Genomic DNA, 27,019 nt, shown 5'->3' with positions numbered 1-27,019 from the left:
CCAATGAATCTGGGACTCAGCTTCTTGCAGGGCAGTCGAAGACGGTTGTCGCGTGTGGAAAGCCAGACTCGCTGTCCTTGATGAAAGGTTGGAGTATCTGCTCTCCTCACATTGGCGACAATGCGTTGTCTTTGAACTGAACGCTGTAGCTGTCGATTAGCTGAGTCCCAAACCCTCTCACTTCCCTGAAACCAGTAATTCACAGCTGGTACTTCAGATGGGGTGCCATTCCAAGGGAAGAGAGGAGGCTTATAGCCGAGTACGCACTGGAAGGGAGTGAGTCCTGTGGTGGGTTGGCGGAGGGAGTTCTGTGCATACTCGGCCCAGGCGATGAACTGGTTCCAGGAGTGCTGGCAATCGTGGCAGAAGGTACGGAGAAATCTGCCTATCTCCTGGATTTTGCGTTCAGGTTATTCATTACTTTGCGGATGGTAGCCAGAAGATAGACTGACGGACACACCTAGAAGTTGGAAGAAGGCCTTCCAGAACTTGGAAATGAATTGAGGTCCTCGATCAGAGACAATGTCCTCAGGTATACCAAAAAAACCTACAAACCTGGTTAAACAGAATTTCGGCAGTTTCTTTGGCTAAAGGGAGTCCTCGTAAGGGAACTAACCGGCACTTGGAAAATCGGTCAACTATGACTAGGATGCATGTGTGACCCTCGGAGCAGGGAAGTTCACTCCCAGGTGTGACCACGGACGCCGGGGAACTGGAAGAGGCAAGAGTTTTTCTGCTGGTAGGTGTCTGGAGGATTTGGTAGCGGCGCAGTCCCGGCATCCTCTCACGAACCTTCTGACATGCTCGGCCATACTTGGCCACCAGAAGCGTTCTTCTAATAGTGAGAGGGTTTGATTGGCCCCAGGGTGACCAGTGCCCAGTGAGGTGTGTGTCTGGTGGAGAAGGGAGTCTCGCTGTGTGGTAGAAACGAAAATCCAATTCGCGGGGCATTCAGGTGGACGTGGCTCAGTGATTGTGTCCTGCTGAATTTGCTCCTCCAATCCCCACTGAATCGGAGAGACAAACAAAGTGGACGGGAGAATGTTCTCAAAACTTCTTGTGTTTCCTCCACTTCATGGAGACGGGAGAGAGCATCTGCTTTTATGTTCTTTGTTCCTGGTCTGTAAGAAATGGTGAAGTGGAACCTGGTGAAAAATAGCGCCCATCTGGCTTGCCGTGGGGTGAGCCGTTTGGCCTCTCGCAGGTACTCCAGATTGCGGTGATCGGTTAAGACTATGAACGGATGTCGAGCCCCCTCCAACCACTGTCTCCATTCCTGCAGGGCGAGCTTGATCGCTAGGAGTTCTCGATTTCCGATGTCATAATTTCGTTCAGCAGATGTCATTTTCCGGGAAAAGAAAGCAAATGAAAGGTACTGAGGAGGAGTCCCCTGCTACTGTAAGAGAACCCCTCCTACCCCAAATTGTGATGCATCCATCTCAACCAGGAAGGGTTTATTGGGATCCAGAAGAATGAGGATGAGTGCAGAGGTAAATGCCTTTTGGAGAGATTGCTTGGGTACCGTCAGGGTTCCAGGAAATGATCTTAGGTTTACATTTTAGGAGGTCTGTGAGTAGGGAGACTAAAGAACTGTAGCCACGAATGAACCTCCTATAGAAATTAGCGAACCCCAGCAAACGCTGTAGTTGTTTGATGCTGGTAGGAACGGGCCAGGTACGAATGGCTTCCACCTTCGTCTCGTCCATTTTGATGTCATTGTTACTAGGGTGGTATCCCAGAAATAGCACGGAGGGCTGATGAAAAGCAAATTTTTCGGCTTGTTTTCCGGAGAACCTTAGTTACATGAATGTTGTGTTTCGATTTGCTCTTGGAGTATATAAGAATGTCATCAATATACACCAAAACGAATCGGTTAAGAAACGGTCGAAGCACCTCATTCATGTAACCCTGGAACACGGAGGTGTGCATTTGATTAGAATTCGGGTGATTGTGAACGGAGATTGAGGGTAGAGCCTGGTGTTTCCGTGACACTTACGTCCTGCAAAATAATTTTGTCGCAAATATCTTTAATGTTTAAAACTTTATAGTTTTATTATATGTATAGATTAAAACGTGCAAAATTTGTTGACCTCTCAAGGTACGATGCCTAGGTGCTTTTAAATAAAGGGTCTTAAGGGTCATTGTCATTATGGATTCTTGTGGATAAATAATTGAAATTAAATCTATAATACAGTAGACTGTGAAAAAAGTAAACCCACTGTATATGATGTTACAGACATCTGATATCCCTTTGAAATTCATTACTGAAGTGTAACATATTTTTAATATGAATGAAATATACTGGCCTTTACATGTGCAGGCAATATTTAATGGCTATACTGTAGAACTTGTAGTATCACTGGTGCACCACCTCATTTTGCTCTTACTGTGTGTGCGTGGTTAAACCAGCATTTTCCAGGACGTTAACTGGGACGATGTAGCCCTCATGATCTTACTCCATGTAATTTTTTCCTGTGGGCCTGCACAGAGAGGAGGTGTACTCGAAAAAGCCTCCACAAGGACTTGGAGGCACATATTCAGGGAGTTCTTAGAAATATCTCAGATGACTTCTGTCAGAAGACTGTGGGGAAACTGGTTGATGCCACCAGTGCTCCCAATGAGATTTGGACTTTATTACCAATTTTAATGCCTAATTTCTTTTCACCCACCCTGTAGATTTAAGCACTTGACTTCACAATTAAACACATTAGTCATAAATTTCACATATCTGGAACTGTACAGAAAAAGGAAATCGACAGTTACACACCACCTCCATAACAGCAAGCTGTTAAAAAGCGTTCCAAGAATCAAGCTCTCTTTAGGAGAAACCAGTAGTGTGTAGTACTTTACCAACTGTCACAGGGACTACAACTTTTTCAGAAACTTTCTTCTTTTTTTTTACTTTAGTGAAGGACATGTAGGGGAAATAGAACTGCATGCAAGGAAAAGCCCCAATCCTGATTGTACAGTGGTGGATCATTAATGCTTTGGGGTTGGTTAGGTGGCTGGTGGTTCAGGAGCATTTGTGAACCCTGATAATATACATGCTGAAGATATACTGTAGTATCAGCATGTACAGTACACCTATTAGCCACTACCAGAACACCTATTAATTCATTTATCTAATCAGCTGGCATCTGGCAGCAGTGCTGTGCATGTCCAGTGCATTAAATCAAACAAAAAAACAAACATTAAGGCAGATAGGCCACAACTAGAGTGAATCAGGTGAATCACCACTCCTCTTAGTGATGAACAGAAACCAAGGCTACAATAAGGACAGTTGAAGATAAAAAAAAAAGACAAATTTTTCTGATTTTCAAACATCAAGGTCAAAGTTACTGAAATCACACTTTATCACCCTGTTCTGAAATGTGATGTGAATATGAACTACAGCTCTTGACCTGCATCTGCACAGTAATATGAAATTGTGTTTAAATAGGTCTACAGTGGTACTCCGGCATACAAATTTAATCTGCTCCGGAAGTGATTTCTTAAGGTGAAAATTCGTATAGCGAAATGCATTTTGCCATAGGAAATAATGTAAATGCAGATAATCCATTCCAAGCACCCAGAAATATCGCTAATATTACTAATTTAATATTGAACACTATAATCATCTTTTTGTATATAAAAACTATTAAAACATTTACAAAAAAGCATGTGAACGAAGTAAAATCTGAAATACATAGATATTATACCTCAAGTATAGTATAGTATACTTAATTTATGATTCCTCTCAGCACGGCTGCTTTAAAAACATAACTGAAAGTGCTTGCGTGGCTTACTTTCCACGTGGGCGCAATGTAGGCGCAAGCCAGGGCTCGGATTGGTCGTCTGTACCACATTTTTGTCCCAACCATTAAAACTAGTGACATGGTGCTGCACTATAACTGAGACTGAAACTGGGGCAGGTAGATTAGCATACTGTACACATAATCCACTGCGGGCATGTGTAAACATTTGGCAGTTGTATGTAAACAAATTTTTAGATAAATTTTTCACGCTCATTTATTACAGGTTTTTGCAGTGCGGGTTTTACAACTGATATTTACTAAACTATATTATCAATAGTTTCTCAATTATGCTTTAGTAATAAAAGACCAGCAGAATAAGCACATTTTATGCAGTTGTTTGTAAGAAAATTTTTTGATTAATTTCTCATGTTCTTTCAGCTGCTCCCATGTCACAGTGGACCATTTAATACACACACAACTTGACACAGGTTTTACGCCAGAAGCCTTTCCTGACACAACCTTCCCATTTTATCTGGGCTTGGGACCGGCCCGCATGCAGTGGCTGGGTAGTATGGGGTGTGGCAACCCACTGACAGCACTCCCTGATGTGGCTTTTATTTTCGCCATTTTCATTTCAGTGCATCACTAGATAAACGAGTACACTTTCTGACTCGTCACGAATGAGTAATGTATGTACAAAGCCTCGCTACAGTGATTCCTTCAAAATAAGAGACAGTATAAAGATAGTTTTTAATGAAATGCCATCTTTTTGCTGTGCATCAGCTGGCAGGCAGACAATCCTGCCTCTGGCACTGTGTCTGGCTCTTCTCTCTCACTCAGTCAGCTCGACTTAGCTCAGACAGTTAGGCAGCTGCACTTAATTCAGGTCATCTTTGTTCATTTGCACACACACTCCTGAATCATGCGCTTTTTCATGCACAAAAAATATTGTATATTGTACACTGCTAGTCAAAAGTTTGGGCACATCTTACAATTCCTTGCTTAATTTTTCTTTCTTTTTACAATGTAAGACATTATGCTCTGTAAAGCTTTCATAACGGCTCTAATTTGAGATGCTGTTAATTGGTGATTTTTGAGGCGGCTAACTCTAAATGAACTTCTCCCCTGCAGCAGAGGTAAGTTTTGGTCTTGCATTTCTGGGATGGTCTTCATAAGCGCCAGTTTCATCATGTTCCTTGATGGCATATAAGTTATTTTATAGTATGGAATAATAATAATCTCCAGTATTGTTACAAAATGTAGAAAATAAATCGGCAAAAAAAAAAAAATGAATAATTGAATTAGAATATGCGTTTTCGTAATCTTTTGACTAGTCCCCATAGACAAGCCTATATTTATGGAAGCAAATCAGTCTCATTAATAATTCACACAAAAGACATGATGCACACGACACGTCACATGAGTGAAACCCTATTCATGTGCACGAAAAAAAAAATTCACAAAAAACAACTCACGTGCACAAAATAAATGTATACATTCATAATATACGTTTCGCAAATGCAAAACACAATTCACAGATGTACAACTATGTAAAAAAAATTTTAATGTTTAAAATTCACAAGTGTATCATGGACTGAATGTGAAAATCGTCTTTCATGTGTGAATTGCCCTGGATTTGCGTGTGTATTTTTGAGACTTTGCTGGCAGCAACGTGGGTCACTCGTACTCTTTAGCCAATCAGATGCGACCTCACCATTCAACCAACTACAGCCCTCCAGGAGCGCAGCACTTAAGTAGCTCAGCTTTGCACAATGTTAGCGCAATCTGAGTTAATTACAACGGAAATGAAGTTTTACCTACTTAAACCAAGAACAGGATGCACGTGTAAGTTATTACTTTATTTCGTAATGTAGCATTAATGAACTTCGCCGAAAATAACACGGCTAACCACTTTATCATCTTTATCATCGTGTCTTTTGTGTGAATGGATTACAGATATTCTAATACGTGTTAACAGCAATGATACCTGTTGCAAATCAGTGCATGGAACTATATAGCTCCCGGTTGTGCTATTGTGGCTCTGACCGATACAACAGTGTTTCCTCTCTGAGGGGCAATAAAGCTGAACTAATCCTACTTAATGTTCTACACGGCAATTGATTATCCACTTGAAATGAAGATTTGACCTGATATGAACCTGGATCCTTCCTTCTTTCCTCTCGTTTCAGATGTACATCACATGCTCAGTGAAAGCCAAGGGCACTAGGTTGGCCAAGCCGGTCATGTCTCTGGGGCTGATGTGTCTGGCCTTCCTGACAGGTATTAACAGGGTGGCAGAGTACCGAAACCACTGGTCTGATGTAATCGCTGGCTTCATCATCGGTGTGGCCATTGCCACCTTTCTGGTAAAGAGCTGTGCTTCATTTGTCTCATGATTTCTTTTTTTTTTTTGCTTATGTAATGTACTGTCCTAGTAAGCTTGATATTAAGAAAATCATTATGAAAGTGTCAGTCACCAGACTGACTCATAAAATATACAGCAAATCCATTTTATTTTCACAGTAACCCAATTTTACCTTCGCTCATTTTATTTTGTATTTGTTTAAAATATCCTATTTGAAAAGTTTCAAAAGTTGTATTTCTTCATGTGACGTTTCAGGTCCATCAGTCAGTAGTGTGGTGGGTTGGAATCGCTAATGATTAGCTAATTCTGTACTTGACGTGAAATCATATGCCAGCTGTTAAAAAATACATTTGCTGAAAATAGAGTCTGCTGTTAAGCCACACTGTCTCTCTGTTCTGTTAAACATTACACGTGGCACTTATTCAAGTTCAACAGGAAGTATGTGTTATAAAAGCACTAACAGACCAGTAAATAAACCAGTCTAACACCTTAATGGTGATTGACAGTCAAGGACGATATTTAAAAAAAATTTATAAATGGTCAACTATAATTCAGAGGTACTGTATGAAACAGTTTAAAAGCTGAACTTGAGTTGGAATGAACCCCTACAAGAGTAAAGAAACCATCAGTAAAGAAACAGAGCAAATGTGCCATTCTTGCTGGTGTATGGATGCTGTTTCATCCACTTGAATCATGAATTGATTCAAAGCTTTTCGATATCTAACTACTGAATTTTTTTTATTGGCAAGGAGTCAGGTTCATAGGAAGTAACAGTAAGCTGCAGACACGGGTGGAGGTGGCTGCTTGTAAGGGAGGCAAGGGCGGTTTGTTTTTACCGCATTGATGTGTGAAAAGCTTGACTCACATGTATAGATTGTGCCGAACATAATAAACAGAAAAATACCTAAGCTTCAGCAAAGCAATCATTGGCAACAGCATCACCTTTGTGGGTATTCGAATGTTAGAACATCTTGCGGCCAGTTCATGATCAGTTTGTGAATGAATGTTGTTATTTTTGGGGTTTATCTGCACTGACTTATCCACAATGTCTCTGACCATTTTGTTCTTTCTCTCTACTTGTAGTTTCAGAAACTTGCCACATACTCATCTTGCATAAGCACCAGAAAAGTAGCAGCTTTCCCATAAGATATTTTACTAAGGTATAGGTACCATGGTAGTCTGATGGTATAAAGTACAATGATATTTTGATGGTACAGTATAGAGTACCATGATATTTTAATCATGATAGTCTTTCATGTTTATGTACCATAATGGTAATATTTATGGTAATATTTCTATAGTATGGCACCAGTGTATGTATGTACAGTATATGATATGGATCATATTATATAGATTTACTAACATAAGACTTTAATTAAATTCTAAAATAGATTTGACTCTATTCTAAACTTTAATATAAAATAATTTGCTTTTAGACTATCCAAGTCTATTAAATGTTTAAAAGTGAAACATAAACAGAAATTATATAGATATGGATATTAGATCGTAATTATCTCGGCCCAACATGACATATAACAAGTGGCTTGCATTATTGTCTTGACACATTATGTATGTAATAGAGATGGTGGTGTGGATATATATTGATTTAGCAATGTATTGCAAAGATATATATTCTTCTGTGTGGAAATGCATGGAATGTCACTCTGGCTCCAAAATCCATTTAATTTATTTTTTACTATTTTACATGTGCTTGCATATGTATAAGGTGTAAAATGTTGCTAATTCTTTAGGTGGTGCACACTAAACTATTTACACAGCAAGGTATTCTGTGTGATAGAAGCTAATTATTTGCTAAGTTTGCTTAGAATTGTAACAAAATCTGAAAAAAGTTAAATCATGATAGGTATAAAAGAGAATTGCAACTCAAAACTCAAAGTTGCATCTAGATATCATGATGATATCGAAACGGAAGGTCCATGGTAATCCCCATCCCTAGTATGCTAGAATGTATATACAAGCCCTGCACACTTTTAGGCAACTTGTGAATCCTAAAATTGCAGAATTTCAAAGGTTAAAATGCAGGCAGAACCAGAGATAATGGACCCATATCACAATCTAATAAAAATCAGCCTGCCCTGGCGGCACAAGGGGGACCCACACAATACTAGGCTTAATGTTTTGTGTTTCAATGTTATGGCTGATCGGTATGGCTGAGTCAGTATACTCAGCTTGGTCATAAATTGTAACTAAAGAATACAATGTTCACAGCAAGGGTCAACTTAGTTCCTGCTGCTCAAAGCACAAGTGACACACGCAGAGAGAACACAGTGAACACTAAATCTGCATTTATCTCCAACAATAAGACCATTTTCACTAAGCCCCAGGAGCTCGGAAAAAGCTTGAACAACATGGATTTCACCTTTCCAATAAGTCATCTACAGAATGATGCTGGAAATATAATATAAACCCATTTTTCCAAAAGAAACAGGTTTCTAGCAAAAAATAAATAAAATGCACATTTACATTCACCAGTAGGAACGATGCTCTGAGGCTCCCTCAAAATCCCACTCTTGCTATGTGCTCTTGCTGACAAAATGTCACTATCTACATTAAAAAGAAAAAGGGACATTGAGAACCATTGAAAAACAAATTTTTACACATACTGAAGTCGAATTGCATGAGTCGCGTGGCAACTGAGCAATCACAGAAGACATTTCCTCATTTAGCACACCTGTTTCAACAGTACTTTTCCCAAAGGGTAAGATATTTAAATCTTTGTCACTTTTACATTACAATAAAATGATTTCCTTCACATACCCCAGCTTCTCCTTTAGCTCAGTAACCCAAAGCCTTAACCATTGAGGCGCCAATTACCCCAAACGGAGGTGCAGAGGATTTAACCTTACACATTATTCAGGCAAAGCAGGTGCTCTTCTACCAAGCTATACCATGAAACATTCAGATGCCTGTAGCTGCATGGTTCAAAGACTATTAGCTATTAACTATTATCTAGGAACAGAGCTGGGCCATCATAGTCCGCTCATGTTCTGAGCTTGCGAGAGTCACAAGGGCTTTTCTCCACGTTTCCCTGATTGCTCTTACATAACAATATTAGATGGCTTGGTAAGGGTAATGCTTTTTTTTTACTGGTATAATATTATTGTACAGTCATTTTTAAAAATTGTAGTTTTTTGTGAAATAACAACGACTCTGATTACAGCGTGTCATAGCATTTAGCATATACAACCTCAAAAGAACAACAGCATGTAACATTTTTCACCATACCATTATTAAAGAAAAATTATTACAAAAAGAAAAAAGCCATGTGGGCAATACTAAGTACACACCATGGTTCATGGTACATCCACCTTTAGCAGCAATAAATTTATAATAATTACATTATTGACTTTATCATTCTTTCACATAATTGTAGAGGAATTTTGGCCCATTCTTCTCTTAACTTTGGGCATTCACTTATGCATAGCTCTGTTAATGTCTCACCACAGCATTTCAGTTCATTGAGATCCTGACTTTGACTAGGCCATTCCAAAACCTTGATTCATTTATTTTTATAGATGTTCTAATGTAGAGTTACAGGTGTGCTTTTGATAGTCAAAATCCTGTTGCATGACTCTGTTTTGACCAAGCTTTAGCTGTATACAGATGAGTACATGGTCAATTCAATGACTGCAAGGTGCCCAGGTCCTTTGGCTGCAAAACAAGCCCAAATCATCACCCCTCCACTGGTGTGCCATTCCACCTCACACCAATGGCAACAGGACATTGTTCCTAGAAGCAACAGGACATTGTTCCTAGAAGCCTTGTGGTTTGCTCAGATGCACTTTTGTAAGCCTTAATTGTGCCTCCGTGTTGTTTTTGGTCAGACGAGGCTTTCTTCTGGAAACCTCTTCAAACTAACCGTACTTGTTCAGTCTTCTTCTAAACATAGAATGAATTGAAAGAAATGGTACTAACTTTCAACATCCACGATGGTATTTAATAAATCTTACAGTGCCTTACAGAAGTATTCACCCCCCTTGAACTTTTCCACATTTTGTCACGTTACAACCACAAACGTAAATGTATTTCATTAGGATTTTATTTAATAAACCAACAAAAAGTGGTACATAATTATTAAATGAAAGGAAAATGATAAATGGTTTTTAGCATCTTTTACAAATAAATATCTGAAAATATCTTTAGTGAGTGAAATCTTAGTCCATTCTTCTTCGCACAGTAATTCAAGCTTGTTTGCAAGGCACTGTATGCTTGAATAATGTGCACATGCTTGTGTGATTGAATCTGCGTGTTGTGGGATGAAGAGACTTGCACCAGTGAAATACTGAGCTTAACTGAACAGGCTGTAAAGAAGTCTGAGAGCCAAGAGATCTTAGAGATACTGTACACAGTGACAGTGTGGAGGAGCTGCTTAGTCACCATGGCACCCATCAATTTACTGCAGGCCCTTTAGGGAACTCGAGAACTCAGAATGGTATTATTTGGGAGGGAGATTAAATAAATCATTCACACTTCTTGTGCTAGTGATTTACAACAATTGTTCATAAAAGTTAGAATCTGTGAATTTTTCTAAAGCCTATGTCTACTTAAATGCCTTGCCAAACTCAGAAATCTAAGATTTGGCAGACAGTAATTAGAGTATTTATCAGAGGTCAGGTTGTGTCAGAAGTGATGGGAGAGTAGAAGTAAAAGATCCAATTAAACCATTAGGTGATAAATTCTGCTTGTTAATATCTGCTTGTTAATATCAAACCAACATCTGTTTAGTGTGTAGCCAGAATTACAGAATTTAGTATTAAAACTGCAAGAATTGCTGTTCAGTTCCAGACGGTTTAGCTCGATGTTTTAAGTGTAGCGTTTACTATTTATGCGGAGACATGCACTTGTATTTGGCAGTGGTAATTTTGCTTCACCTCAGTGTAATGTAAATGCATTTTGACCTGTGTGTGCATGAGCTCAGGCTTCGCAAGCCCAGTAGCAGTCACTTGGATTTTCTTTCTGTTGGTTAGCTCACATCTGTGTGACACTAAACAAGAAGCTAGCATAGTAACTCATGTGTTTTCTGGAAAATCAACATACTGTTTATGTGTACAAATCATTCTACATGCAACTGTGTAGAATGAATGAAATATGCGGTATTATGTGAGTGTGTGTTTTTTTTTTATTTAGGAAAACCATGTATTTTGTTGTTCTCTATTGATAGATATGCAGATGATTTTACAGTGCAATGCCATTTAATTTATATTTTGTGTATGTCCAGCACTTATTATTGTGTATGTCCAGCATTTATTTTCTCTTTAAATGTATAACTATGAAACAAACTATGAGGAGCATTCCAGTCAAACAGGAACTTTTGATTGTGCAGAATAACAAAACACAGTTATAAGCGTTAAACTGCCTTTATTTCTCTATATAATGCCCTGCTATACCCATGCATTACCCAGCATTTCACTAGTGCTTAAATATTTTTGAGCTTTACTATGTTTTAATAAGTATATACTGTATATAGGTCAGGATTATAGAGTAATATAAAGATGTACGTACATTGTTTTTCTCTAAATCAGTCAAGTTTTGAAGGGTTAATGGCCCAAACATGTGCAAATGGTTTGGAGCAAGGTCAGTACCCTACTGTACAGGGTATGTGACAATAAGTCCCAGTTGAGTTCCTCTAATGTGACACTGGTGTGGTGGGCATAATGAGGTTGTACATTGTCCTGCAAAAACAAAACGCCTTAGGAGATCAAACCAGGCGATGTTTTTTTTTTCCCAAGAGTGATCTGCTCGATGAATGTTCACAAAAATAAATGCCGTGGGTCCTAAACCACCTTGTCCGGTCTTGTCATTCATGAACATATGGCCTTTTTTAAAACATTTAACCCATTCAGATGTTTTACTGCAGCTAAGAGTCGAATCACCGTTCTGTCCTTGAAGTCTTATGTGCATGTTAATTGGGTTTAAGCCTTTACTCATCACAAATTTCATCAAATTTTCAAGTGCTGGTTTAAGTTGAACGCCCTTCATAATATATGAACATTCAACCAAAACAGGCGTTTTTTTGAATACAGATCATATAGCTGCCCTGTTCACCTGCATGTGCTTGGGTTTTGTGGTAAAATGTAGTTTTTTGCCTGTTTTTTCACTAGACGTCTATGATAGTAATATAGGCATTTCTGCTATACTATAATTCAGACAGCAACAGCCGCAGGTATATTCATTGTGTTCTCATTACAAATTAAGATGTGCTATTATAATGCTTGTAGATCTGTTTTAGTGCAGTGCTGCATATGCTATCTTAATTTGTAGCATGAGAGTAAAAGAATTTACATGGCTGATGTATAAACATAGCTGATGGCTGAGCCATTAACTATAAATTTAACCCACTTTGCTTTGCAGCAGTGTGCTTCATGGATTAGTCAATTATCAGCACTATTTGCATGCAAGTCATATGATGTACTGTTACCCTTAGCCTGACATTAAGCATCTTTTGGAGCTCAGAATAATAATGTAGTGAGAAATTAAGCCAGGAAAAAAAGGGGGGAGAGAGCGAGAGAGAGTAAGAGAGAAGAAGTAAACTAATGCAAAGCGTCCTTCAATATTCATGAGTTCTGGTTAGGACTGCAGGGCAGCAGTCTGTTAAGAAAAAAACGAATAGCGAAATGTTTAAACATCTCATAGAAAACACCAACATAGCCAAGCTCCACTATTATTAGGCTCTTTTGATATAATTGTGTAATTATGTGTTTAACAGCATGGAGCCACATTGTGCTGATTGAATGGTGGTTTGATTTATAACATCACCTCCAGAGGCCTGTACAGTGGGCACTATGCATTATGGCATGGTTAAGACATTTGAGTGGTTAAGACATTTGACTACTGATCAGAAAATCACAGGTTCCAACTCCAGCACCTCAGAGTGGGAAATGTTGAGCCCTTGAGCGAGGACCTCAACTGTGGGCAGTGGTGTCTCAGAAGGCTAAGGCTCCGAGTTACTGATTGGAAGATCGGCGGTTCGATCCCCAGCTCCACCAGGTTTCCACTGTTCGGCCCTTGAGCAAGGCCCCTAACCCCAACCTACTCCAGGGGGCGCTGTATCATGGCTGACCCTGTGGTCTGAACCCAGTTATGCTGGGATATGCCTAGAAGGAATTTCACTGTGCTGTAATGTATATGTGACAAATAAAGGCTTAACTTAACTTAACTCAGCAGTATAATGAGATAAATTTAATGTAAGTCACTTTGGATCCCTTTCTTTCTTATGCTAATGCATTCATCATTTTGAAATATAATTCATCATTTTGCTTCAAAAGTCCAATCTTTATGCTTCCACAAATTTTATAGCCTTTTTCGTTCTGATTAGTCTCAGTTGCAAGATTCTAGTAACCTCCTAGATTTTAGTAACCTCCTAGGTTGCTTTCTTTGCAGAATAAAGGCCATTAATTTAAACCTCCTGAAATTCAGTATATGACCATCTTTTCTATGAGCAAGTTTTTCCACATGGTTGTTTAAAAGAAGCTACTCACTGCAACCCAAGCAAAATCTCTTTGTTTGTAATGAATGTTTGTAAGGTTGTGGCTTTAGCTTCCCTCTCTACATTTAACTCTTAATTACATGCTGCTGCTGCTTCCTTCCCAAATATAGGTTGTCTTAAAAAGAGTGACACTTGGCTGGTTTACACTTTTTCAGGTTGTCTGTGTGGTCCATAATTTCAAAGGAAGCCAACTGTTAGATGAAGACCCCCAACAGGAGGATACGATGGGCTCACCCAAGGTGGAGAGTCCTTTGGAAAAATACATCGCTTCCCAGGTATAACACAGCTGCATTCACCTTCACTAACACTCACTCAAACAAGTGCTCTTATTCATGCTAGCGTGAATGTTTGACCCAAAACAATTGTTGAATATTAAAAATTGAAGAATCAAGATGTTTCAAATAATCTCTCAATGGGCATCTTGTCTGGTGGGCATCTCTGTGTGTATGTGTTTGTGTGTTGCACATACGGCCTCCCCTCAGATGGCCGAGCTCAGAGAGGAAGAGGATGTATTGACACCCCGCTCTGTAAAGGCACGCCTGCTGAGCTTCTTTGACTGGATCACAGGCAAAAGAAGCTGCTTCAACCACCTGCAGAGCACAAGGCAATAATAAACGTAGGAGCACTTGTGTGAGCGGCGCATGCCAAGCCTCTGGAATACATCTCAGTGTTATTAAATCCACATTTAACCCCGATCACATGCGTGTAGCATGAATAAACCAATGACCAGATTATGAGAACTCTGTATCCAGAGAGTTTGGCCCTGCTAACTGATTCATTCTGTCCTTTCCAGGTTGTTTTTCACTTTCCTTCTTTAACTTGAAGCTGTCAGACAGGCATTTACTGTCTACTTTGAACTTGGATTATTACATCGCTGTTCGGTTACATTTATGCGTCTACAAACCTGAATGGATCAGTCTAACTCTTTTTGAGAGCATAATTTGAGTTGAAGGTCAGCTAATGGAGGTTGATTGTACACAAACCATAGCTATTTATTTATTTATTTATTTATTTCTGCCATGTCTCCAGAGCCCAAGAAATGTTTTACTGCCTGTTAATGGGCGAATAGGGTAATAAATCTTTGTTTTCAAAGTAACTTTATTAGAACATATAATACAATTTAAAAATATCCAGTTTCCCTTAACAGCTTACTTTGAATGTAACTCCTCAGGCACAGCTGTCCTCTACAGCTGATCTGTATACTGATTTAGTCCAAGCGTTAAACTATCAATTAAACACCTGCTGCTGTCTTACCACTGAGCTCCCAGTTACAGGCTAATTACACTACAAGTATGGACCTTTAAACACAATCCACCATAGCTACAGGAAGAAGCAGAACATACTCAAGCTATGTTTTAATCCCAGATTGCTGTGTTAATTCTTTTTTTAATTATTTGTTTGATTTACAGCTTTTTTTTTCTCCTTGATGAAATGCATGGGGTGGATTGTGTACAATGAGAACAACATTTTGATCAATTAAAATACTAATGATTCTTTTTTTTGTTCTTGTAAGGTTTAAGAGATGCTTGCCAGTAATGTTTGTCCTTGGTGACAAATTGCATGCAGATGAATAGCATAAGAGAGGAGACATCGGAGGACAGTGACATACCCTATTCTGCTCACCTGTTGACGAAAGCATCCCTTAGCTCAAGCTGTTGTCACAACCTATAATAGAGATGACATGAGTTCTCATGTAGGAACGCAGCAAAAATGTTAATCCGAGGAAATATCACTGAAAATCAGATTCAATTTCTCCACTTTTAAGTGCCTGTACCTCTGGGCTGTGTTCGGAGTGCACAACAATCGGTGGTCATGTCCGATCATAGTCACATTGTGAACATGCTGAACATTATGGAGTCACTGTTTTCTCGATGTTTTCTCACTGTTTTTAATTATTATTTTAATTATTATTCATTGTGTAACTTGCAGTTTTTTAGTTTAGTTTTTGTTTGATTGTGTTAGCATTTGACTGTTCAAGACCAGTCAGACCAAGGTCAGTGGCCTTGGGCTGTATGCTTGCAGCAGCCTGTGGTATACTGGGTGTTCTGTGGTATACTTGGGCTCATGTGGTATACTTGGGCTCATGTGGTATACTTGGGCTCATGTGCAGCAGCCTGTGATATACTGGGTGTTCTGTTGCCTTTCTCCTTTGGCAAGCATTGACTTTTTCCCACTATTTGTGCTGCATCGGCTTTTCCGTGAGACTGGATGTGACAAGCTGGCGTTTGGTCCCCACGGGCATGGGTGAGCAGTGGGTGTCCATTATCTGTCACCAGTTTACTGCTGAAGCATTGATAATCGAAATTATAGCTGTGGCTAATCTGTGTGTATTTGCTATGTGCAATTTTGTTTGATCTCATCTAATGGTCAGAAATAACATTTTGAACCATTTGATTTTCTTAACATAAACAGCAGCAATAATGAGTTTTAAAGGGAGGTTTTTTACCTTATGTCGAGGTTTTCAGGCATCTCTTTATGTAAATGTATATGGTATCGCACGAGAAAAACAGCTTTAAATGTATAGGATTTATCAACACCCACATATACATGTACAGTGCCCTGCACAATTATTGGCACCCCACGTAAATACTATTAAAAAGGGTTAGGAAAAAATACACCTTTTATTGATGTAGCTTCATGCACACTAAAAAAATACGTTTTATTGGACTAAATGTATTGAGAAAAAAAAATCCCTCAGCATGGAACAATTATTGTCAACAGAAACACAAGTGCAACAAATGACACCCCTGAAACTATAGTGAATGCAATGTTACTTAACATAATGTTACAATGTTTCCCATTTAAATTACATTTTTTAAGTTTTGGATTGAAGTGTGTAGGAACCTCTAAGCAGTCGTCTATGACTTCCTGATTGACTGGGGTACAGATATGAGGTGACATAGAGGCCGAATTCCCTTAGTCATCCATCAACATGGGACGAAAATGAAAACACACAGACTAAATAAGGGAGAAACATGTTAAAATTTATACATCGAGGAATGATTATAAAAAAGACTCTTTCATCAAAATGGCCATTTCTACTGTTAGGGCACTAATAAATAGATTAAAAAAAAGTGCAAATTAACTGAAACTGTTACAATCCAGTAACTTAGGACCCAAGGTTATTTTGAACCTACATGGAGTAAAATGGATGTTAGGAGTGAAGAAGAAGAAAAAAAGACCAAGTTACCAAGTCTCCAAAACTACAATCAGGTCCCACCTTCATGCCAGCAGATTATTTTCCATGTTATGTCACAAAAAAAACTATAATCTGTCAGTCAACCACAAATGTAAGCACCTGGAGTCTGATTAAAAAAGAAACTCAACTTAAAAAAAAAAAGATGGCTGTAATGGAAATGGCATTATCCAAATTGTAATATATCTTATGATAGAAGTTTGTGATGGGACTGTTGGACTCAATCATGGACTTCATGAAATACTAATCTGCTCCTGCCAGGAAACTAAAATGGGGTGTGATTGGATCTTCCAGAAGAATAGTGCCTTTAGGCATATGTCCAAATCTACATTTTATCTTCATAAAAAGGTTACTTGACCACAGGGTCAATGCCATGGCCATTTTAGTCCTATGACCTGAATCCCAGTAAAAACCTCTTGGGTTGAATAGAAGAGTGCAGAAGAGAGGGCCTAGGACCATGGAGAGTTCTGTAAAGAGGAATGGTTGCAGATGCCCTGTGCTGTTTTCACCAGTCTTATAAGATGATAGAGGAGAATACTCAGTGCTGATTCAATGGAAAAGGGATTTCATCCAGAGTATTCAATGCAGGAGTGTCAATTATTATGGCACATCTGTTTTTGTTTAAAATAATAATTTCACCAGGAAGTCGTTGAACAGAGCTTGAAGGTTCTTATACACTATAATTAACTCAAGACTGTACATTTTAAAAGGTAAACATGCTTCAGTTATATTGTGCTTCTTTTAATTTTAAGGAATGTCGATAATTGTGGCACATGTAATTTTTTTCTTTTGTGAGATGAAAATACATCACAGGAAGGTGGATTTCTTTTCTGTTTTCTTTTTGTGCCAATAATTGCTCATACCACAGTAACCATGCATATGCACATTATAAACTGTGTACTGGTGGTTGGTATACACACAAGTTCTAACCTTTTAGACCCCTGGTCTAATTTTCTGCAGTATATGTAAATGCAGCAAATAAAGTAATGCTTCCACATTGGGATAGAAATGTGTTTAACCTCATGAATTACAGCTTTCCTTCACTGCTGTGTACAAATTGTGTTCCTCTAATATGGACTCCTATGCTTTCAGATTTGGCCTGCAGACAGGGGTTATATGGCAGCTGAACAACATTATTAAGGTAGCATAAGGTCACTGGAGGCTGCACTGCATGGCTGAATCCCTGGCTTTATGGTGTGCTTCTCCTTAACACCTCGAAACAAATCCCACTTCCCTCTTTTTTTTTTTTTACCACCAAAACAACTCCACACAGCTGCCTGAAGATTAAAGACTAATCACATCCAAGACTGCAGGAAGTTTTTATTCTGACAATTAAAATCTCCTCACAGTACTGACTGTATATGCATGAGAGATAACTTCAGCAATTCTTGGATGGAGAAACGATGAAGAAACGCTAGCATTCGTTCATTCTAGGTGCTTAATGTGTACTAAAGTGCTTTCATCTCATCTGTCTCTCACAGAATCACATCGCCTTCGATGAAGTCACATGACCTTGAGTCAGCAGAGTGGCAGACGCATTGGACATCCACGCTCTTTACTGTGCAGTCGTCATAGTCATGGTGCAACACTACCCATGTCAGTCGTATACTCTATGGTGGTGTTTTGGATCACACAAACACACACACACACACACACACACACACACACACACATACACCCCTCCTTCCCCCAACAGCATATCTGTGTCCTGGTGTTTGCACCAGCTACCCCACGACCACAACCATTCCTCTTTTTTTATGTTTCTTGATCCTGAGCCATGACAACTGGAACTTCGATCAACCCAGGATTCACTGTGTGTACAGTAGCTGGATGGACGGCATCTGTGTAAGACAATACGCTACTTATCAAATAAAAGAAGAAAAAAAAAGAAGATTCAAGATTAATGAACTCGTATAGTGTATTTATTTTCCTCTTGTTTATCACGGTGTATATAATATATATATATATATATATATATATATATATATATATATATACAATACATTGTGGTATATTTTTTGTCAGTACAAACATTATAATATTGAAATGATGCTTAAAAATCAATTCAGAAGTAACCATGCCCACACTTTTTAAAAATCTGTTTAAGAAGTGCACTTTAGTTAAGTAATTCAAGGAATCTCACCAAAAGAAATGGCACCAAAACCAGAATTTATAAACCTCTGCTGATACATGACACTATAAGTCCATAGAGAAGCTTTATGGAGCCTGGTATAAACATGGTAGGGCTGCAGTCCAACTTTCTGTTCAGTACTCAACTGTATGAAGAATGGCTCACTTGTGTTGACAATCACCACTGATCTTTTAGAGGCATTCCTGTAAAACCTACTAACTAGATGGTTTGCATAAATGCAGATACATATGTCAGAATAGGGAAAGACTGATTGCAGTGAAGCTGGCAGTGATATTGTTGCCAGACAGGAAGGCTTAAATATTTCAGAAATTGCTGATTACTATTCATATCAGATTTCAGAATGGGGGAAATGCTATCTGGGAACCTCTAGAGTTGACACAGAATGGTGCAAAGTATACAGTTCTGAGGATGGAAATGCTTTGCTGATGAGTGAGAATATATAATAAGGGACAGACTGGTTTGAACTTAAAGAAAGACTAAAATACCTGAAATAACCACTCTTTACAGCCATAGTAAGCAGAAAAAAACATGTCAAAACATAATATACAGTACTGTGCCCAAGTATTGAGCCACCCCTCAATTCTTCATAGTGTATTTTGAGACCAAAGAACCAGATTTTTTTGTATTTTCAATATATTTGTGAGGAACAGTTTTCCATGTTTCCTGAAGGACTATCATTTTCCGTCCAGTTCCTGTACCTAAGCAGTTTCAGAGGAATGTTTTTTTGTTTTTTAAGCCACATAATGAGTACAGTACAAATCATTTAAGCATAGAAAAAATGGCATTCTGCAAAGTGCCTAACAATTTAAAAATGAGTAATTTATCTAACAACCACATTTGTTCCAACCAGTCAGCATTCAACATCACCAGTATACTAATCACCGGCCTGATCACCTGCACTTGTTTCTCACTAGTTCATTGGATTTAGGTCAGGATGTTGACTGGGCCATTCTAACACATGAGTATGCTTTGATCTTAACCATTTTATTGTAGCTCTGGCTGTATATTCAGGATCGTTATCCTGCTGGAAGATTAACCTCTCTCATCTGACCAGAGCACCTTCTTCCACATGTTTTCTTTGCCCCCATATGGCTTGTCGTAACTGCAAACAGGATTTCTTATGGCTTTCTTTCAACAGTGACTTTTTTTTTGCCACTCTTTCTTAATGGCCAGATTTGTGGAATGCATAATTAATAGATTATCAGAGTGACCATGGGCCTCTTGGCTGCTTCTCTGAATAATACCCCCTTTGCCTGGCCTTTCAGTTTAGGTGGACGGCCATGTCTTGGTAGGTTTGCAGTTGGGCCATACTCTTTCTTTCATTTTAATCTCATTTTCAGATGATGAATTGAACAGTGTTCTGTGAGATACAGTATTCAAAGCTTGGGATATTTAATAAATAAATAAATAAAAACTAACCCTGCTTTAAACTTCTCCAAAACTTTATCCCTGGCCTGTCTGGTGTGTTCCCTGGGCTTTATGATGCTGTTTGTTTACTAATGTTCTCTAACAAACCTCTGAGGGCTTCACAGAACAGATGTATTTATACTGAGATTAAATTAGACACAGGTGCACTCTATTTACTAATTAGGTGAGAAGGCAATTGGTTTCACTAGATTTTAGTTAGGGGTATCAGGATAAATGGGGACTAAATACAGATGCATGACAGACTTTTCAGATTTTTATTTGCCAAAAAACGATTTAAAACTTTCATGAAAACTATTTATAATTTTCGTTCCATGGTTTTTATATGTCTATAAAGTCCTACTAAAATACATTTAAATTTGTGGTTGTAACGGGACAAAATCCAGAAAAGTTTAAGGTGTATGAATACTTTTGCAGGCCACTGTAAACACTGTAACTTAAGGCATGAACTAGTGAGAAACAGGTGCAGGTGACCAGGCCAGTGATTAGTATACTGCTTGATGCTGAATGCTGAGTGGTTGGAACAGATGAGGTTGTTTCCAATTTTAAATTGTATCTTTAGGCACTTTGTAGCCTGCCACAGAAAAACATTTATTCCCATTTCCTTAATTTAATCTACATAATTTAATTTTATATGAAGACATTAGGGGTGGCTCAAGATTTGAACACACACACACACACACACACACACAGAAAATGTTTATTTTGGTCCACAGTTACATTAATTTCTCTCCAAGATCTTGTATTGACGATGGCAGGTGCTCTTGTAAGGCTTGAAATTATCCTTTGTCTTCTCTCGGCAACAATGTGTTTCCACAGAACTGCTGCTCAATTTGTTTTTTTTTTTTTGCACTATTTTATATAGACTCGTATGCATTAAAATCTCAGAATCAGGATCCAAGATCACATTTTCTCCATTCTGATGTCTGATTTGAACATTAACTGAAGCATTTGACCTGTGTCGGCATTATTTAATGATACTTGAACTAGTCATTTAGTTAGGACCATTGTGCTGAAAGCTGATTTTGTTTTTCTCAGGCTTGTCTTATTTTTAAACTCTAATTGTTGTTTCTCATTTTGTTTCTAATTTCATAAATTGGCATGTGACAGTGCTGTTATGTCTGGAGAGATGCATAAGACACCTGTAACATGAAAACCGAGATACCTCAGATGTATTGAATTAAATATCTAGATGTTTAAATTCTTATCAGTCTAATCTGAAATACAGGGTGGAAGAAGCAGATTTATTTTCAGTGAGATGTTCAAGCTGTGTCGGCCCCACTATGGTTCCCTCTGGAAGATTAGCAGCCGGTAGCGAGGGGCTACATGATGATCACTTAAAAATGCTTTGCTGTTTGCAGTTGCCCCTGCTTGCTCATGTGACCAATTCATAGAAGAGCAATAACATTTAAAGCTTTTCCATTAGTGTGGACGCATTTGGCTGTTTCCCTGGATATGGTCTATTTTTTATATGAGAATTCCAGCACCTTAAATCACATAAATGTTACCTGCAGATTAAATGGAGATTCTTTAAAATATCCATTACACTACTACTTTCATAAGCACTTACAGAATAGTAATAATCAGGCTCTATTAATCTAATGAATGTGGCCTAAAGTTACTGCTTGCTAACAGTAATTAGAATAAATATTTATTAAATTAAACATGAAGAGTAAAAAGGCATATACAGTATAGTTTGTCAAATTTTCTTACTGTTTATTTTCTAAAGTTTGTACAATAAGTGTTTTGTCTTGTAAAATATCAAAAAGTATATATTGTACCATATGTGCTTCATTTTAAGTTTAAAAGGAAAAAAAAACCTGAGAATTTGTGGTATAACATTGAATTACTGTTCCAATGGCTGGAATAAATTTTTCATTTTCAATATTGATTTGTTTACAACATTCCTATTTTGCATATTATGTTCACAACTCCTATTTTCTATTTCTTTTACGAGTTTGTACAGAATCTTTGGTTGTAAAAGTGCGTTCTTACAACCTCCTGAACTTTTTTAATTACTAATTTCTCTCGCCGTTCACCTGTGACATTCTCACTTGTGTAGCTGTTGGTTTTTTGTATGAATGTTGCAGGTCGGCATCTTATGAATTTTAATTAGTTCCAGCTCACAGCTTCATTAAAAATACTGCGTCTCATCAAATCATGACCTTTTACACTGTAGAGGAAATGTCTTTGAATAAAATATATTCTGACCTTGTTTGGATGATGTTTGCCAGAGTGATATGTTGTGAGTGTAGAAAATGATTACATTCCTCCTCAGGATGGAATCAGGCATTCAGAATGGGAAGTGACTCGAGACGTCTCTGTCTTCTGACCTGTGGGAAATTTACTGGTTCGCTCTGTAGTACTTGGAGAATGTGGAATAAAGTGATATCGTGTAGCATGGTGGAGGATGCGCTGTTCCCATGGCATCTTGATGGACACAGCGTGTCCTGAGATGCAAACACAAAAGATGAAATGCATCAGCAGCCTCACATTTATATCTGTCTTTCAGTAACCTCTATCTCATCTCTTGCCCTTTATCACAATAGCTCCGTTCCACGTGTACTCATTTTTTCTCTTATGTTGTTTTCAGACAGAAATACCAAGATCTCCTCCTCTTCCTACACAGTTATCACATGAACATATAAGGCTATAGCCTGCCAATCAAGTCTCCTTGTCTAAAAATGTTTGCTTTGGACCACAATCAAATTATAAAGCATGTCTGAAGGTGTATGTAGCGTGATGGACAGTGAAGATCTCGCAGCTCCTTTAGTTATAAACTAATTATAAAGATGTGCCCGAGCTGGTGGTATTGCTTTTCTTTTTATCATTTCAATTTTATATCATTTAGACTGCCTGTTTAAGTTCTTTTAAAAGTTCTATACAGTCATATGTAATAAAAAAACAAAACAAAAATAAAACTTTATCAGCTGATTGATCCTTCAGTGGAGTAACTGGTACATTTTCTGTATGTACATGATTTATTTTATATTGCACTATGTAAAGATGCTTAGGCTATGTTTTTTTAAGTATTTAAACTCAACCTATGTAAGCGTCTTATTTTTGTTAGTAATTTCAGTAATTAATTTTTCGTCAGCGTTTTGTTTAATATTAAATAATGACTGGCTGGTTTGTTTAAGAGAAACTTGAGTGACCTATATATAAGCATTATATCAAAAGTAGACATAACTGTTTTTACTAGCTGACAAATTGTACACGTTGGTAGAAGAATAGGTCTTACTCTATAGTAACTCTTTTTTCTGATCTTTCTCCATTACTGGGTTGTTGACAAAGGATGGGTGCATCAGAAGGCTCTCTGATGTCCATAGAATGCTACATGTTAGATCTGTGGCAACTTTTTGAGCTTATGCATTGTCACAACATTTACTTCAGTCCAGAGTCACATTAATTTCTTTTCAAGATCAGAGTCAGACCACTGTGTAAAGCCTTCTATAGCATAATCCAAAAATCTTCAATGGGGTTAAGGTCTGGACGCTGTGGTGCCCAATCCATGTGTGAAAATGATCTCTGAACATTTTGACCTCGATGAATCTATCTTGAAATATATTTATTTCGTCAGGAAGGAAAAAAAACATTGATGGAAAAACTTGGTCATTCAATGTACTCAGGGAGTCAGCTGACCTAATTTTTTTACCAACCTGGCCAACAGAAGGAACAGCAGACCATAACACTGCCCCCACAGGCTTGTACAGTAGGCGCTAGGCATGATGTGCACATCACTTCATCTGTCTCTCTTCTTACTCTGATGTGCCCATCACTCTCGAACAGGATAAATCTGGACCCATCAGATCACACATCTTTTTCCCATGCTCCACAGTCCATAGCCGTGAGTTTTAAAGTTTTTGTGTTTTTTTTTAACAATTTGATTTCATTTAATGTTTAAATCATTTCCCATCAAGCTTTTTCAGGATGCTTTTCCAACCACATTTTTTCCTTAAAAGACGTTTTTCCACTATCCCTTTAAATATCTGTTTTAATAATGCATTGGACATTTCTTAACCCAATTTTAATAGTTTCAGCTAACTTCTTAGTTTTTTTTTTTTTTTTCCGCTGATGCATGACAATAATTTGACCCTTCTGATCTTTGCTATGACCACAGGATACACTATATTGTTAAAAGTATTTGCTTTGTGCACTGGTACGCAGTCATGTTGGAACTGGCATGGAATTGTGTTTTAGGAGTTGGGCTCGGTCCCTTACTTACAGTACCAAGACATTTTGGACAATTTCATGCTCCCAACTTTGTGGGAACAGTTAAGACATAAATACATGGATGAGCGAGTTTAGTGTGGGAGCCCTGACCTTAACCCGATAGAACACTTTTGGGATAAATTAGAGTGGAGACTGCAAGCCAGGCCATCGAGTCCAACATCATTGTCTGACATCACAAATGTGCTTTTGGATGAATGATCAATAACTCCCATAAACATACTCCTAAACCTTATGGAAAGCCTTCCTAGAAGAGTTGAAGCTGTTATAGCTGCACAGAGTGGGACACCATCATAATAAACCCTATGGATTGAGAATTGGATGTTAATCAAGTTCATATGCATGTCAAGGCAGGAGAGCAAATACTTTTGGCAATAAAGTGTGTTGCTACTCACTGCATCAGTTAGGGTTAAATAACTTGTTGCCAGGTAAACCATAATTACTGCAGTAATTATCCAATGGAAGGCTCTTACATATTTGCTTAAATGAGGGACAAATCTAATTTAAATGACGTTAAACATGGCATGGATAATGGTGTTTTACAGAGAAAAGTCTGAAAAAGAGAAAATATCCAGTGAACAGCAGCTCTCTGGGTAAAAATGCCTTGTTGATAAGAGGAGAATGATAAGAATAGTTGACATGACAGAGATGTAACCATAACTCAGATAACATCCCCTTTCAACTGAGGTCTGCTGAATAGCATCTCATGTCAAACATCAACTGAGACCTGAGGCTGAAGCTACAATTCACATGGGCTCACCAAAATTGGACAGTAGAATAATGGAAAGATGTTTCCGGGCCTGATGTGTCTCAATTTCTGCTGCAGAATTTGGTTGGTACTCAGGTAGGCCTGAGTACCAACCAACCAGTTCTGAAATAGGTCAGAACTCGCTCTTTTAAAGGTATTTTATGCATTGGAGAACCCGAAACCAGTCTCAGAGAAGTTCTGTCCTTATGATTGTATATCTGTATATCTATATGTCTGTCACTTTGAAACAGCCTCATGCACCAGAAATTAAATCAAAAAAGGGATGTTATGAGCAGGTATCTGCCAGCTTATTAGCCATCACTTTTTCAGACAAATACAGTGCTTCTCCTCTGAAGTGGGAGTGTGTTTCATATTTCAGGAATTGTCTCATATGTTCCGAAACCGTGGTGCTAATTAATGCAGTGATGTCAAAAGCACTATGAGATAAAACACGGGTCGTTAGAGAAAACATATCCACAGCTGTCCAAAGTGGGGGCGTGAAAAATACCCGAACAGAGAGTGTTAGCTGCTCAAATCAAAATGTTGGGTAAAAGTGATGGTATGGACAGTTTTTCTGCAGGATGTAAAAACCTACTTTAAGGAGGGAGTGTATCTGGCTGACAAAGAAAGAAGTAAAACTTAGCGTAAACAAGACGTACAGCTACTGTACCCAACCTTACAAAAAAAAATTCTTTGAATTTGGCAGAGAGTTCTGCCATACAAAAAGACAGGCAGACATGTACATGGGCTTCAATAATAATAATATCATGGGCCTGAAATAATAATATCACTTATTACATTAAAGTTGCCAATGTCTTCTTAGACACAAACAAAAAATCTCAAGAAAATCTCTGAATCTGAATCTCGTGTGTGTTGGTGTTTCCTTACTCTGTTTTGCACTTTACAACAATGCCATTGTTTCCTACTATAACACACACATGGTTGCCATTGGTGCTGATTGTTAATTAGCCACGTCTTCAGAACAGATTAGAAAATTAGAAGACATAAATAAGAATTCACACAGAGTACTTTAAACAATAAATAGTCCTATAAAAGTTGGCTTTTGAACAAAAGGCTGTATAAAGTCTATTCTATCCTTAGTGTTAACCCCAAACCTGCATTTATATTTAAAATCACAATATGTTAGGTCATATATTTTCTGGGAGTATTTTGGATATAGCATGGACATTTCACTAAACAGTCACTAACTAAATCATTACTTACAGCTACAAGTAACTAACTGCATATTATGAGCTACTGTACTTAACGCTTATTATATTTCATTGTTACTTTATATTCACTTTATATTGAGTTGTGAGCCAACTGTAAAACTCATATTTTTGTAATGTATACTGCCATACTGCCAACCCTTCCTACAATCCCAGGACCCGAAAGTAAAACCTCTGACTAATACAGTGGCACGATTATAAGGAGCTGTGCCATTCTTTGGTGTGAAAAAGCAGGATAAAGTGAGAAAGATGCTGCTTACCGACAACCAGCTCACATTGTTTCTGTGAAACGTATGATCACCATCTTGTTGCATGTTTTTTTTGCCACATCCTTCTGCCTCTGCTTGCACTGCACTCCATAAAGAGCTATACACAGCTTTGTTATATGGGTCTACTTGTGTAGCTGGCTTCGGGCCATCTTCACTTAGGAGAC

General features: G+C 38.1%; 1 protein-coding gene across 2 annotated transcripts in view; it reads left to right on the top strand.

Moving 5' to 3' along the window:
- plppr5b (phospholipid phosphatase related 5b) overlaps nucleotides 1-18,646 on the top strand; it is a 90,033-nt gene extending 71,387 nt beyond the window's left edge. For both annotated transcript variants that reach the window (XM_053494322.1, XM_053494323.1), the window contains 3 exons: nucleotides 5,924-6,100; nucleotides 13,762-13,881; nucleotides 18,284-18,646. In XM_053494322.1, coding sequence (XP_053350297.1) covers nucleotides 5,924-6,100; nucleotides 13,762-13,881; nucleotides 18,284-18,313 — 327 coding nt within the window. In that variant the 3' untranslated portion in view covers nucleotides 18,314-18,646. The remainder of the gene's footprint in view (nucleotides 1-5,923; nucleotides 6,101-13,761; nucleotides 13,882-18,283) is intronic.
- The last annotated feature ends 8,373 nt before the right edge of the window (nucleotides 18,647-27,019 follow it).

The sequence above is a fragment of the Clarias gariepinus genome, chromosome 4, assembly GCF_024256425.1.
Source record: "Clarias gariepinus isolate MV-2021 ecotype Netherlands chromosome 4, CGAR_prim_01v2, whole genome shotgun sequence".
Classification (NCBI taxonomy): domain Eukaryota; kingdom Metazoa; phylum Chordata; class Actinopteri; order Siluriformes; family Clariidae; genus Clarias; species Clarias gariepinus.
Note: the sequence above shows the minus strand (reverse complement) of the source record. Positions and strands in the feature narration are given on the sequence as shown.